This window comes from Aythya marila (genome assembly GCF_965140915.1).
Source record: "Aythya marila genome assembly, chromosome: 2".
Taxonomy (NCBI): Eukaryota; Metazoa; Chordata; class Aves; order Anseriformes; family Anatidae; genus Aythya; species Aythya marila.
The window spans coordinates 34,619,882-34,636,005 of NC_139043.1; the positions used below are offsets into that span (position 1 = coordinate 34,619,882).

At 37.5% G+C, this 16,124-nt stretch overlaps 1 protein-coding gene across 8 annotated transcripts in view; it reads right to left on the bottom strand.

The window, feature by feature from the left end:
* Positions 1 to 3,283: 3,283 nt before the first annotated feature.
* OSBPL3 (oxysterol binding protein like 3) overlaps positions 3,284 to 16,124 on the bottom strand; it is a 94,093-nt gene continuing 81,252 nt past the window's right edge. For all 8 annotated transcript variants that reach the window (XM_082752536.1, XM_082752541.1, XM_082752539.1 and 5 more), the window contains 6 exons: positions 15,813 to 15,891; positions 14,418 to 14,562; positions 12,951 to 13,095; positions 12,190 to 12,316; positions 11,499 to 11,621; positions 3,284 to 10,281 (listed from right to left, as the gene is read on the bottom strand). In XM_082752536.1, the coding sequence (XP_082608662.1) occupies positions 10,185 to 10,281; positions 11,499 to 11,621; positions 12,190 to 12,316; positions 12,951 to 13,095; positions 14,418 to 14,562; positions 15,813 to 15,891 (716 nt within the window). In that variant the 3' untranslated portion in view covers positions 3,284 to 10,184. The remainder of the gene's footprint in view (positions 10,282 to 11,498; positions 11,622 to 12,189; positions 12,317 to 12,950; positions 13,096 to 14,417; positions 14,563 to 15,812; positions 15,892 to 16,124) is intronic.

The window sequence follows — 16,124 nt, forward strand, 5'->3', positions numbered from 1 at the left end:
TAATAAATTATATCTCAACTCATTGTTCTACTGGTACATTTTCAGATCAATAAAAATATGATCCTAAAATTAATGCAGTTCATATTGATTTTGTTACTTACAGGCAAACTACAGGCCACAGGGGGTGGAGGAACTAAGGAATGCATGTCTAAAGAAAACACGGACAGTGTAGGACAACATTGGCAAACCAAGAGGAGCTAATGGATCCACAGGGAAGAGTCTATGACTGCAGTTGTCTGTAACAGGGAAATATCCTCGATCAACTCCCAGCTTTTCTCCTGGTTGATACAAGTGCTCTTACATGCTCTGAAAGGATGTGTGTGTGTGCACAAACACCTTCACAGTTATCCAACTACGGGAGCAAATTATTTGCACAATTTTCCAAAGAACCCGCAGAGGACTGCAGTTCCTCCCAAGACAGCAGGCCGGCTGGTGTTTGTGTTCCGTTGATACAGAACTGGAGCACAGCCGTAGTCAAACCTTGCAAAATGTTCCGAAGCTAACATTAATATTTCATTGAATAACACCAGATGGGTGTTTTCATCTCCTGCAACATTTCTAGCAATAGCTTCATTGTGATTTAAAACAAATTTTTGTGTCTCCCTTTTGGTTTTTGAGGTTCCTTTGTTGTATTTCCCAATTATTTTACAGCTCTGTGACCTCCATTCTCACTACGTGTTGTCAGCTCAGTCTCTCTTTCAGAACTGAACTATGACTGGAATTCCTGTTCCGGCACAAATTGAAAGGAGTCTTTCCAGAAGAATAAAGTAAGTGCATTTTTTTCAGTACTTACAGAGATGGAAACAGAGAAATTGGTTTTGAGAGCTCTGAAGCAGGCCATGGCTCACACAAGAAGCAGATGCACTGAGGAGATGATTGCAAATGGCAAAGAAACCAGAATGTCCAGAGGAGCTGCGAGGCCATGCTCCCCAGAGCATCTGGGGCAGGAGCTGCCAGGGACCATCTGCATCATATGCTGTAGATGGCAATGGAGGTCCAAAGGAAAAAAAAAAAACACACCCTGTTTTGCACAGGGATGATAATTCAGACAGTAGGCGAAGAACATACTCATTTTCCTGCTCTAAAATGAAGCAGGGCGAGAAGAAAACAGTTCTTTTCAAAACAAGGAACAAGGGCTGGCAAGCAGCTCCAAAATGTGTGGGCTGCTAGTTGTGTGGATATTGATGCTATTTGTTATATCACAATTACATGTATAGACCAGGTAGTCATTATGCTGGAAAAAAATATCACCTACAAGACAATGTGCCTGCCTGTTCTCCCACAATTGAAAATATTATTATTATTTTTTGTGCTCTGCCATGGGACTGAGACCGTTGTCCTTGCTCCTTGTGCTGCCCCTGTTTGTCTGAGTGACACATCGCTTTCGGTGATAGCATCTGTAAGGGGTGGTGCAAGTAACCTGGGGTGGATGACTTTCTTATTCTCAGAGCCTTCCTCTTTGCAGCTGGGAGACAGGAATGCTCTTCTTGTTACAGAATTGTTTGTAGTCACCTAGGTTTTACTTGGTTCTTCCAGAGTTACTCTCCAGCCTCACCAGCGCCAATATACCACAGTGTGAGCAATGCAACTTGAAAGAGAGAAGGAAGACCAGCTGTATCCTGCAAGGAAGTGTGAGTACAAAAGGAAACCATGAGCAAACAGTGCTGGCAACATGTAAGCTGCTCTCATTCTTTTCCCTAGGACCTCATGACTGCAAACTTCAATACCGAGAAGCTTATTTCAACAATATGTACTCTTCCCTCTCATTCCTTCCCCCCATCGTTTCAAACAAAATAATTCCTGTTGTTATCTACGTTGGAGCCAGCATTAGAGAAGAAAACATTCACATGAGCATCAGTTTAGAAAGCTCTGTGGCTAGATAAAATACAGTGGAGCTCCTACTGTAGCCTTTCTTGCGATGTAGCACATCTGGATATCTTTTCCAGTTTCTGGTATCCACAAAAGGTAAGAATGTAGTATCATCGAGTTCTCTACCCTCCACAAACTTTGGCTGAAGTATTACTCTCCCCAAAACAAGGAAAGGGAACAGGTTAAGGACGGGCTAGGCTCACCAACTTTTGGTACCTAGAGAACTCCAAAAAAGTCAAGCTTGTCCTAACTGACCTACTGTCAGTGCTCTTTTTCAGGCAAAGTTCTCAGTAGATATTTCTCCTACAACAGGACGTCAGAGTTTGGTGCACTATTTTTGAACTTCCTATGAAAATTGGTTTTCCCATCCCCCTAACCTGTTTAGCTATTGTATGGCTCTAGTTGTTTTCACAAGATTTGTTTCACAGACTGAAGTGCTAGTAGCAAACAGTGATACAAGTAGGATGATCTCTTGACTTCACTCCATCTTCAGTTTGACAGTGGCTGAGATGATAGCAAACATTAGAGTAAACAAAACAGTAAATCTCTCTCAGCTTTTAGACAGGTTCTCATCTATTGATAAATCTACATAATCTTCCTTGCTCTAGGCAGCAATCAAGGCATTGCAGACATACCCTCATAAAACCTCAGAAGGAAAAGATTTCTCAAGGCTTGTACTGCAATAATTCAAAGTAGTTTTACTGCACCCTTCATCAAGGCATCTTTTCTTTTACATGTGTAAAGAAAAGAAAAAAAAAGATTTCTGTAATTTAGGAAGTCAAGTTTTTATTAAATAAATACTTTATAAAGGAAAACAATGTTAACTATGCAGAAAATTATATTTTCAATCTAACATCTGGTCTTGCTAAAATAGCAATTGAAACATAGCTCAAAATCCTAAAAGAGAAATAGTGCCCTAACAGAGAAAGCCAAGTAATTCCCTAAGTCTATGAAATTAGAGACAGGAACCTCAGCTGATGCATTCATACGCAACATCTCGTCTTCCAGGAATTTATTATTGTTCCAAGAGCCTATAAAAACTTACATCAATGAATCCACAGAGTCAAATTCTAAGTTAACTTTAGCCTCAGTTATACTCAGCTCAGTAGAGCAATGTTGATTTACTTCAAATGAGGGCTTACATATAGCAAGTTGAAATATATCCCTTGGTATAAAGCAAGCAAATACACAAGTTTGTAAGTAGAGAGAAGAAACTCATATCTGGACAGCTTTTAGCCCCTTAAAAACAAACAAACAAACAATCAAACAAACAAAAAACCACCTAGACTAACCCTACAACTTGTTATGCATCTGCTGCACTAGAAGGGGTATCTAAGTTAAAAATCAACAATCTGAGCATGGAGAGCATTGCTTGCAAGACGAAAGAAATGTAACAGAGGCACTGAAAAAAGGAAGAAGCCAAGATGTGACAGTTACTAAGCAGAGCAAGCTTTGCTCAGCTGTCAATGTTTTTCCTCACGCTATGGTGGTTTGAATCATTTTGCAGTAAGCACTGACTTTAAAATAGAGATTACTATAAATGAACAGACAACTGAGATTAAACACAAATTGGATGCAAGGTCTGCACGAACCACATTCACCTTGTACTTCTATAGAGTAGAGAGCATATTTTATCTTAGCACTAACTGCAAGGTGGGAACTTGGCATAATATTAGCTCCAGGGTAAATCATGATAAATTCACCCCAAATCCATTTCTCTGTGAGAAAAGTTCCTATTGCCCTCGGTGTTCATGACCAGGGCACCAATAACAAGGATCCTTTGCCATCTTTCTCTCCCTTTTACAGTTATGAAAAAAATATTCACTACTTGTGTAAACTGCTTTTTTTTTTTTTTTTCCCAGTGAACTAAATGTTAGCTGCTTCAGGTACCACTTAGAGCAGATTAAATCTCTGAAATTAATCAGTAATGAAGTGATCCCCAATGACATCATGATAAGTTTTAAAGTTAAAAGCCCAATATGCTATCAAAACAGCTGGATTTCACAGAACAGAAGATTCTTGCCCACTATACATGTAAAAGCTGCATTTCTTGTGGCCTTTCTCCTTATCCTGTGGCCTCCTTATCCTGCCACATACAACTGAAGATGTTTTGTGGGGTACCAGATTCATTTATCCAATTTTCCCAGCTCTTCCTGGAACCTCCATGCTTCCTCCCAACAAACCTTTTTTACACATTGAGTCTGAGAAGTGCTGCAGAACTGCAGTCTGGCATTACAGGATGGTCAGGAATTACACTCACTGTACTCCCACATTTTTCATGACCCTAATCCATCTGTATTGTATCTTACACACATATGGTGGGACTGGGAGGCACAGTTGATTGACAGAGTTGTACTAAACCACCATTCTGTGAGGGAGAAAACACCACAGTGATAGTTTTCTTCCAGCTATTTATTTTATCCAGCAAATACTATGTTTCCTTGCTTTTAAAAGTTGTTTTATGGAGAACATGTGGTTTGTGGTTTCCACTTCCATGCTAAAGCATAGCATTTGTGCTGCACATCTGTCTCCTAAAAATTGCTTTTAAGACCCAACTTAGAACTGTAAATGAATTCCGTCAGCTTACCCCTTTCCCTGCTCCAGTGTCTGGCATAGTAGCCAAGTGGCAGTGCCGTACAGTGTGTGCAGGTAAGTGGTGACCAACTGGAAAATTGCAAAAGTTAACTCTAAGACAGATTGTGGGAGTGATAAATAAGACTTCTAGCAGATGGAAGCTTTCATACTTGCCATTATAGCAGGTATAAAGCTCACAGATCACTACAGCAGCTAAACTTGTTTCAGCTGTCAATAACAACCTTTGAAGAAAGATGCTTACAACCCCTGGGAAAAAGTGAGGGTGCTCTATGACCTTTTGCAAGTCTGATTTATTAACATCCAACTAAATTGGTTACAGAGACAAAGAAGTAAATCAAATTGCACGTCAAGGTGCTCCAACAGTATTACAAATTTTTGCAGTAAGGAATGCAGAAAACAGGAGTGATCCTGACTACAGCAGTTTTTCTCAAAAATCTGAAAGTCAGTGATAATTCTAACATGATACCCTTCTTCATCCTGAAATCACTAATGCCCTATCAAAACAAACAACAATTTCAACATTTAGCAGCTTTGCATATGTAATACCTCATACATGTGGCGTGTTTTCCAACACCAAAACTAGTAAAACACTCAACATAAATACAAGACTGCCTGATTCTCAGGTGTACCAAATATTCTCATAGACACCTCGAAGATACGGAGCTCATCATCTCACGTGGATCAATCTCCAAAACATTCCCGTAAGCTTTAATACAGTTTTGTTTTGTACAACAGTAACACCATATCAACAATTTCCATTAAAAAAAACACACTGCCTATTTATTTTTTTTAACATACAGCGACTACTTATGTGGAAATTTTTTCTTATTGCTTTCAAAAGCTGCAGCAAGAACAGTACCTAAGAACTGAGCAGTTCAATAATATATTTGGTGATAAGTTACAGTTACTAAACTTCAATAGATAAGCCAGATAACATTTGCAATTTCTTAACAACTCACAGCTGCTGGAGTAAGTTGCACCCACCAGTAGCTAGAAAATAGAAAGGATGAGTTAGTAAACACTGGGAAATTTATTTATAGTAGGCAAAATCCATGAATGAAAACAGTACCAAAAGAACCTTTCATTTTAGCTTCATTCTTTTGAATAGGACCATCCAACTCTTGCAAGACGCACTCAGTTATGTGGAGAAATTGGGGTTTCATCCTTCGCTATTTTATCTGCATGGTAGGCCAGGTTTTGTACTCTTCAGCTTGCCTCCATCCCCCTCCCCGTTGTATGAGTAATGTACAAAAAAAGCTGTATTGAACAAAATAAGATACACTGAAAACGTCCTGCTCTGCAAAGCTGATCATCTAGAGACACAATAGAACAGATTTATACAAAGCAGATGCGAGAATGTTAATGAGGAATATGCTGAGCAGCTGTAGCTGGATATTTCTGCAGCACCCTCACCAGGCTGTGGTCTGGCTCCAGAGTACAACTGTGACAAAGTCAAGGAAAAGGTACCGAAATAGACCATGATGTTTGTGGAAGAAATTTGTAACTGCAGCTTTTAGGCATGTTTTGTCATTTGAAATCCTGTTAGGGTGGGATGTTTTACTATTCTTTGGGATTTATTTATTTTTTAATAAAGAGAAAATGGGACACTGAATAAGGACTTTAAGATACGAGGGGGCCACACAGAAAGCCTAACAGCACTGTAAACTGTTGAGGGAAATTGGGGGGCCGGGTCTTCATTTATTTAAGACCAGCTTTGAACCTTTGTCCAACCTCAAAGCTGTCCCTGGCTGGATGTTCTGGCCCTGTGAATTTGTGTTCCTCTCTGTCCAGCGGTCTAGCTTCAACAGCCTGACGCTCTTCAGGGACAGTTTAATCAGTAAAGTGCCAAAAAATAAGGTGACCAAGTTTGCAACCACCACCTCCTCCAGGGGCCAGGTTTTAACAGAAGCCAGCAACCCAGCTTCAGGTCTTTCAAATAAGGACCAGCTGATTTTCTAGGCTCTGTATGAAGAACCTAAGTACTTTACTGGATCTGTATTTCAAAAAGTACCCAAAAAGGTTGACAGATTTTGGCAAACTAACACATAAAGCATAAATCTGAGAGCAAATATTAGAAAAGGGATGCAATAAGTAGTGGTGCAGTCTAGTTCCACTCAGTCTAAACAGCATTTCATCCTTCCAAGAGTAGCGTCCTAAACAAGTTACTCTGTTGTTTCGTAACACCAAATCTCTGCACCAAAATCAGAACCTCAGTGTCAAATCTGAAAATTTGAGAATACAGCTGTGGGTTTCTATTTCTATGATTACTATTTCCTCGGGCTTTTTTTTTTAATTTTTTTTTTTCCTCTCTCTTTGCTGATTTGAAAACTAAGTAGTGGTTTAACACCCAAAGGCATGAGCTGCTCCATCCCCTTGATGTAAATTTATTGTAAGCTTTTCACTTTGTGAAGGGGTACAGGTGGGAAGGGAGAGCTCGATGAGTGGTATTCAAACTGCCTCCCCAAATCACATTAAGTAATGTTTACAAAGTCATCAAGTAAGAGTGCTAAAACAGCAGGCAATGGTCAACAGGAAATTCTAGGACTGATCCACTGAGCTGAACAGTTTGGGAGTCACTGCTGCGCATGAAAGGATGCAGTAAGTTGCTTGCTATTTTCTTTCTAGTACTCAGGTAGAAAGGCTCTAAATGTCAGTCACTAAAAACAACATATGTCTTAGTATATTGCAGAAAACTAATGTAAGTTAGGCACTCTAACACAGCTGAAGTTTTTGGAAAACAATTACTAAAATGTCATTATTTCACCAAGAATAACTATAGAATGTATTAAGGTTTGTGAATGATGAATATATATAATATATATATTTTTTTTATAGAAATACACAAGTAACAGAGACATTTTTCTTCCACTTCTTAATATACAGTTGTCAGAAGCTTAACAACTACACCCAACTGCTTCGCATAAAGGTAAGCAGGGACAACTATATTGTAGTTGGAAATGTGGGGTCAGAGGATCATTTGCAACTGGTTACACCAGGTTTTCAGATGCGTATCACAGATTTACAAAAGGAGTTCTTCTGAAACAATTTCCCTTTGTTTATCTAAAAAATGCACCAGGCTCTTCGTGGGTGTTATTTTACAGAGGAAGATAGTAAAATTCTGAGTTTTGCCTTCCTGCTATGGGAATTTTGTCAAAGGAAACAATTTTCTATAAGGCACTTCCCAGCCCAATTCTCCCTGTCATTAAGTAAATGTCTTTTAGACATTTTGGATTGGAAGATACAAGACAACAGCACCAGTCTGACTTCTCAAAAATCATGACTCAAACACCCCAAATTAAATGAGTTTTTGTTTAACACCCACAAATTTTAATGCATTACGGTTCTTTAACTCTCTTGTTGCCTCTATTCCTTTAATTTTGAAAGCTATCAACTATTAGCTCATATGACATAGTAGGGGAAAATCCACTCCACATGTACAAAATACAAAACCAGCAATCAGATCAGACAATAATCACAATAGCTGCCAAATATGACAATGAGCAAATTTAATGTATCCTCCATAAATTTTACTCCCTTTCTTAAAAGCTTTTTTTTTTTTTTTCCCTTTCTCCTACCTCCTTTGTTGTTAAATGTGTGTAATTTTTCATACAAATGGTAATTGCCAGCAACAAGGATAATTACAAATATCCACTCATTTCTGTGCCAAGTTTTAATAATACAAGAGTAAAATAGAAAGGCTCAAGCCATGAAAAGAGTCTCATTTTCCTTGAAAAGCCAAACAGTCCCCAGAGGTTAAGATTTCCTTCAGAATCAAAGCATGGGTTTTGTTTTCATACTGACTTGAACCTTGCCTTGTTGTAAGCTGCTGGAGTGCTAGCTGAATCTTTAAAAGACACATTAAACAGAGAGTTATGCTAACATTTTTGGTAATAAATTACAGAAACGATAGTGAAACAGAGTTCCTGGACAAAGTGAATAATGGCGAAGAAGCATTTGATTGTAAGACAATGAAGCATCAAGGTAACAGGAAACAAAATTTAAATATACATCCAAACTGATACCATGGATTTGGTTTAAAATGGAAGTTTTTGTAGTACTTCCTTCATTACATATATTACATGGATCTGCTTTAATGGGTTTTCTTTAGAATAATGCTGTAAGATGTAAAAAAATAAAAAAAAATAAAAAAAGAAAGAAAGAAAGAAAGAAAGAAAGAAAGAAAGAAAGCTTTTCTAAGGTACCAGTAACCTTTATGCATGTATTGTCCATTTGTTCCAGTCATAAGCCAGGTAAACATGCCAACAACATTTATCATAGATAGGGTGTATTTTCTATTGTAGAAGTGGCATGTATGAAAAAAATGAGGGTTGTGGTGGATATAGATCTAAACTTGAAAAGTGTTTTCTTGCCAGAGAGTCACAGACACACAGAACAGACTTGAAGAATGAGTCGGGTTTGAGCTGCAGATAGGCAGGAGTGCAATTAGTTCACGAGCACTGCGATGTCATGGAAAAAAAAAATAAAAATTGCCCATCACTATAATCTTCATTCAAAAGTGCTAATTCTGCTACATTTGTTTCCTGGTATATTTTGACCTATGGTTTCATACTCTTGCAAATCTACCCAAATGTATAAAATTACAGGAAAGAGAAGCAATTGATTTAGTGCAAGACACTTAATATTTATCTGAACATAACAAACAGAGGAAGATCAACAATTCCACACATTTCTCCATAAGGCAGATGGTCATTTTTTAAATATAAGATCTTAAATATGTTGTTTATTTTTGAAGAGGTAGAAAATATCAAAATACTAAGAAAAAAATACTAGATTAAAACAATCAGTTTGCTTACTTTTTAAAAAGACTTACTGTTGCAATTTTTAGGTTAATAAAAACAAATGAAGCTATGGAAGCACAGGATTTTGTGCTCTGTATACACATTACTTACTGGAAAAAGAGAGAGCTGCTTCATCTAGTCAGTGCTCAACCATTATATACAAAAGATCTCTTCCTCTTGCCCTGTTGGGGGCTATAAATCTGAAGATTCCCAGTGGAAAATGTTGGCGATTCCTGAATTTCTAGCACTGCTTTTAGCCAGGTACACTTATACAGCCATCAATCCACTGAAGTAAGCTCAGAACTACTGCTTCCATAACGCTAGTAAGAAAGCTAATAGAAACCAAAGCTTATTTGAATCTTTTCCACAGGCAGCAAAGGATCGTGCTCAGATTTCAGCACCAACCGATAATGCGTTTTTAGGAATTTAGACCAGCCCAGAGACAGCTGAACTACTCATTGAACTGTGGAAGCCTACTTAGAGTTTGAGTTACTAAGGCTTATGCTCATTTCTCAGCACAGCTAGGAGAAGCCAATGCTACTGTCTCCAACGCAACTCAATAAGGCATAAGTTAACACAGAACTGACATTACCAACACACCTTGGAAAAGTAGTGTAAAAGCTCCTCTTTTCCCTCTAGTTGTTAACATTCAGTGCTATTTATTAAATATTTTATAAAAAGAAGTTAGGGTATTTATACATTCAAACAATCATTGCAATAGAGTAGAGAAAACAAATGAATTATCATATCCTAAAGTAAGCACAATTCTGGAGATATGCACACTTGCACACATACAACCCCCACACACATATATTATATGTGTGTGTGTAGAGATATATATATATACACATATATTTATATATACTTCTTTGAAATCAGATCCAAGAAAACAGCACAGAACATCTTCACTTGGCTCCTCTTTCACCAGAGGACAGGATTGTCCAGTTTGGAAAAACCAGGTTCTTTTCTAAGGTCCATGTAGGTTCCATTGCTCACCCAGGAGTCATCTTTGGATTTCCTAACAAAGATTAAACAGTTGATTATTTTTTTTTATGTAAGGCTTGTATTTTCTAGATTCGTTGTGTGGTGTAAAGTAGAGGGTTGCACAGATACCCAATCCAGCCCACAAACCAGGTGCAATGAAACTCAGTACAGCGTTCAACGTAAATCAGAGCTTGTGATTTGTTGGAGGGAGAAATCTACATTGAAAAGCAAAATGCGTGTTTCATATCTAACCTAACATTTGGTAACACTTTTGCTATATAGTAATTAATTGTTTATTCTGTCATTTAAACCTACAGCACAAATCTCAATTTTTCAAATCCTCATTATAAGGATTCAAATCTTCATCCTTATTTACAATCCTCATTGTGAAGATACAACATAGTACTGCTTTACTTAGACACTGCTTTACTGCTTTACTTAGACACTGCTTTTCTCCTGTCTATTTAGCCTGCTGGAAGTAAAGTTTGCTTTTCTGTAGTTAGCTCACCAGTTCCTCAGACAGGCACTGGCCTAAGCCATTTCCTCTTTGCATCTATTTTAAACCTTTCTGTGTTCCTCCAATTCTTACTCCTCCTAAGTACTGTATCCATCCAGAAAACAATCAGGATCCCAGATCCTAATTATATTATTATAACTATTATAACTAATTATATATCATAACTATGATACACAAGCCCATAAAACATTCACCTTGGGTCTAACTCTTTCACTGCATACTCAACAGAGAAGCTGGAGGCCAAAAGGCCACATCCTCACTAGCATTCATTTTTGTCTTTCAGTAGCTGAAGTACCCTGTTAATTGATTTATAACAGGAAGAAACAAAGTGCTCTCTAAATCACAATTATCTTGCCATTAAATGGGGGAAACTTTCTCAAAAGCATCCCTCACTATGAAAGGCTTCACCTCTGCACACTGCTGCACAAGGCAATCCCACTGAATTCAGCAGGAGTTCAGCAGAGATAATTAAGCTAAAATGACCTATGTCACCTTGCTTGAAAGAATCAAAGGTGCTACGTTTACTCCTCAGGCAAATTCAATCTTGGACCAAATAGCATTCACCGTCAAGAAAAAAAGCAAAACCAAACCAAAACAAAAAACCCGCCACCAACAACAAAGAAAGAATTTAGAAGAAACCTGGGAAAACTGGAGCATGATTTATGGTAATTTAGAACTAGATTTATAATAAACATTTCAATAAATGATGTTATATGCTAATTATTGTACAGTACCTGAAAAATCTAGGCTGATGCTCTAAATTGTTTTCTTCCAGCACCTTCCGTCGTTCTCTCTGTAGTTGCTCAATTCTCTGTTTTTGCATTTCAGCTCCTTCAATATTCCCTTCTTCTAGAAACCTGTAGGAGCAGCAATGAGAAAAGACACAGTTGGTGCTTCTGTCCCCATCTTTGTCAAGTCCTCTAGAGCTCCAGAATCTAATCCTTACAGCAGGTGGTTCACAGTGTTTGAAAGGTAAAAAACTACACCTGCAGACAACTACCTTAGCAAAAAGCACCAAAGGAAAAGTAATTCTCACATTAAGTTCAAAGTAATCTTTATATTAGAACCTTTTCATTGGAAGATAGCAATGGTAGAAATTCCACTGCAAAAAGCAAATTCAAGTGTCTCAGCTTCTGGCTATTCAAACACAGTATGCCTAACAACAGAAGTTTTAAAACCGTTGTTGAAAAAGCAATTATCTAGAAACTGAAGCATCCAAAACCATTTCCAGAAAACACTGATCCATAATGACTAGACCGTCTCTTGGTAACTGATTAAAATGTCTGTTTCAGATGCAGAAGTGATGTAAAAATGGAAGCACACTGCAGGTACCTATATAAAGTAGACACCTGAGCTCAGGGGTAAAATGAGTTTACAGAAGATTAAAACTACTTGAGGAAGATACATATGAGGGAAACTTCTTACCTTTGGTCTGGCCTAAAACGTGTATCAGTGGATGGAAGTAATGACCTAGTTTGCAGGTCCAGTTCATTTAACTCCAATGCAAACTGAGTAAATCCATACCACTGCTCATAGTCTTTAGGCATAGGATCTACAGAAAAAAAATACATAAAAAAGTACATTGAGAATTCCAAATAAAAGTGTCTATCTGTAGAAGGACAATATCAAACTCCCGTCAGTCTTTTTTCTTTCTTATTTGTATCTCTGAAGCTGGTCTCAGTTTTGGAGGAATAAGAGGCATCTCATAAGTTGAATCAGGGCACAACTGTGATGAAACACGTACTACAATCATAGCCCTTTTTCAAACAACAGTAGACAAAAACCCATGAGGTTTGGGAGAACTTCATGGCTCTTGTTACAGAGCTGAGCTATGTGGGCTATCCTTCAATGTTTAATACATGAATCGCAATTCTGTACACAAAAACATGGGGGGGGTTGTTGTTTTGTTTGTTTGTTCTTCTTCCTTATAGAGTCCTGAATACCTCCTTTATAGCCAGATACAAAAATGAGGGAGAATGAGGAAAAGGCAGGAAGCCATGGGATTAAGATCTGAATTTTATTTAAGTTAAATGATTTATTATTCTTCAGGTCTAAATTTTAAATGCTTGACAAAATTCTAATATTCCATATAGAAACAAAAAGAAGTGGGGGCCTAATAAGTGAAAATAAACAGCAATTCTCAAGCAGACTTTAAGTTCTGTATGTTAACCATTCTGGTCACTAACTTGCTCTCCAAATACAGTTTGAAGATGAAGTTGTCCCACAGTATAAACTTTCATGCCACTTCCCAAAGAGCCGATGCACAACTTTCCCAGTTTTATCCATAACACTGCCTTCAATCTCGTGTACATTTGGATTCCAATACTTTGCCTAGAATCAAAAGGAGGAAAAAGGTGCGTGAGAGGTCAAGCGCAATATTGGCGTGATATTGCCATGCTGTAGAGTATTTTTCTGAAATGGAAATTATTCATTGATATGTACATTACAATATCATGCACAAAGAACTGCTGTTAGTACTATGAATTAGCTAATTAAAATACTACTATTGAGAATTGTATCTATTCTGTCTGTTTTTTTTTTAAGGGCAGCACTAGGTGAAGCAGAGCTGACTTCATTTTGTCCAATGATAGGTAACACCGATTTCTGACATAGTTATTGACGTCCTCCCCAGATTTGCAGAACAGAAAAAGAAAACACTGTTACTCACAGTGATTTCCACTTTTGCCAATTTATAATATCAAAGATATAAAACTTGCAGTATCTCAATCTAAAATGTGAACTCCAAAAATCTGTTGCAGCTCTGCAAATACATTACAGTGCTTTCAATTACGTACCTAAATGCCTCACTTTAATGCTTCTTAGAAAGCACATAGTATTCAGAAGTAGGAAAAGGAAAATGATGATACCCACTTTCCTTCTGGTGCTGAGCATGTCATGCTGCATTGGAATGCTGAAGTACTTGGAGACAGGCTGTGCAGACAGGAGCTATGAAAAGCACAGCCTTGCTCCAGCAATTAGAATCAGAAAACTCAGGTTAAGTTAAGATTCCTAGTATGCTGTGCAAAATTTCTAAGGTTAGAAATTTTAGCATTATTTTAGGTTTTAAATTGTTTTTCTCTTTCTAGGAAGAAGGCATCTACTGCTAAAACCTAATTTTTATTTCAGTTATGAGGGCATTTCTTTAGGAAGTTATATACTTCGGCCTTGTACTGAAGCAAAAGTTTTGAAAAACAGCACAAGACCTCACTTAAGCGCTTCCACCTATCTGCACAAGACTACAGAAGTGCATTGTTTGAAATACCCTGCGTAAGCTCTGGTTCTACAGCTGCTGGATGAATACAACCATAGCGCAGGACAATGGCTTAGCAGGATCCGTGCAGTAAACACCTTGTGCCTACCTCTCTTGTCAAACACAGACTAGGTTTTTGATGATATTTCTTCCTTTCCCATCCTCATACTTTTTTTCAGCTAGAATCACCTGAGAATTATTATTTTATTTTTTTTTCTCTTGCCTTGCTCTACCTATTGAGCTGCAGTTCATTTAGAGTTCACACTTCTCAGAGAATCACAGGTAATTACAGAACTATAGGAAAACAGCGTGTAAGCAGTTGTACTGGGTTTCAGTAGACAGCATCCACCCCCTGTGGATGCTAGAAAGGGCACTGCCAAAATTGCTGCAGTTCCTGAGTCACCTTTACAAAAGTCAGTTTGCAGTAACAAGTGTCATCGTTAAGATTTTTGATGATGATCTCTCCGTAGTGTTCAATCCATCTTTGTCCACTTAAGATGTTATGGATGCAAGATGTCACCTTGTTCCATGCAAAGTGGTCTTTAAAACTGTAAGAAAATACATACAGGAGAAGTCTCACACCATGTTTAAACTATCTTACAAACTTTTGAAAAAAATGCAGATTAGAAAAAATTCAATTAGAAAAAAAAAAAGGTGAATTTAGAAATGGTGAAATTAGAAGAAAAGGTGAAATGGAAATCTTTATTTTTTAATAATGTCTTGGTCTTCGTGTCTTCCCTCTTTCACAAAGCCCATGAAAACAATCCTGTCTCCCAGAATACCCTATTCACTTCTCCTATAAACTTTCAGTTTTCTCTCAGTTCTGCCATTTGTATGCAAATCTACATAAGATATCTTTCTCACAGGGATACAAACCAGCACATGGAGACAACATGTGAATCAGAAAATTTTCCAGTTCATCAGCCCACCATGGGTACTACTCTGGTAGTTACCTTGCTTCTGAACCTTCACTCACATCCTAAAGTCCTCTCACTCCACAGCTTAATCTAGCCACTATGAATAAGAGAGCACAACATGCTACCTTTTGACTATATTGGGCTATTTTATTTTATTTTTTTTAATAAGGAAGAATAATTAAATTTATAGACTGTCTTTGGAAAACAGGTATAACTGGAACACTATTCAACTTTTAGACCTCCATTTCTGCAACCATGCTGGATATAGGCCAGAATTTTAACTGTTGATCCATAACAGGCTCTTTGAGAAGCCAGCATAGGAACACTGCAGATTTTTCTTTTTTAAAAAATCAGACTATACTCAACACTTAATTATAGTTACTCCAACTGCCTTGGAAAATAAATATTAGATATGCTACTGATGCTGTTTATCACTTATAATAATTACTTAAGCAGTGAGGACAGCTATCAGCTTCAGCTATAGACCTAGACTCCATGGTGTTAGGGTCTCTATGAACACAGGCACAAATATAGCAACAACCCCTGAATTCATAGCTTCCTTTACCATGCAGCTCTTCTATGCAACTAAGCTTGAAATTCAACCAGAGTATGAAAATACCAACTTTGCCTTTTTCAAAACACACAAAAGTGACCATTTTTATTTCATCTTTTGGTTTGATAACTTTTTAAATATTTAGAGCTTCTGGTCTTTTTTTTTTTTTTCCCTTCTCCTTCTTTTTAAACTAAATCATAATCACCAGTTCTTCCAGAGGTCTCATTTACACAGTACAGCTTGTCCTCATCTGGATAAATGTAGCTCCAGTGCATGTAAGCATGTGTGTATCTGTGTGCAAACAGCAATATGAGACTGAAGCACTTACGCTGGAAGAGTTACATGTGTTGTACCAACTGGAACAATTTCCATGGACTTTCCCCAGAATTTGTTTTTCCATCTTACATCTGAAACAGGAGGAGGAAAAAAAAAAAATAAGAGGTTTAGTCAGAGGCATGGGTGAATCAACCTATATCTGGATTCTACTTTATTTTTAGGAAACTCGTAATAATGAAATGCAACAAAATAAAGTGTTCAAAGTAATGCTATGGAACTTCTAAGAGCTGCAAGTTTTTTCACATTAGTGTTTTTTTAAATAGAAAAGCACCAGAGTTCTAAAAGTCATCTCTTAAGAACCTTT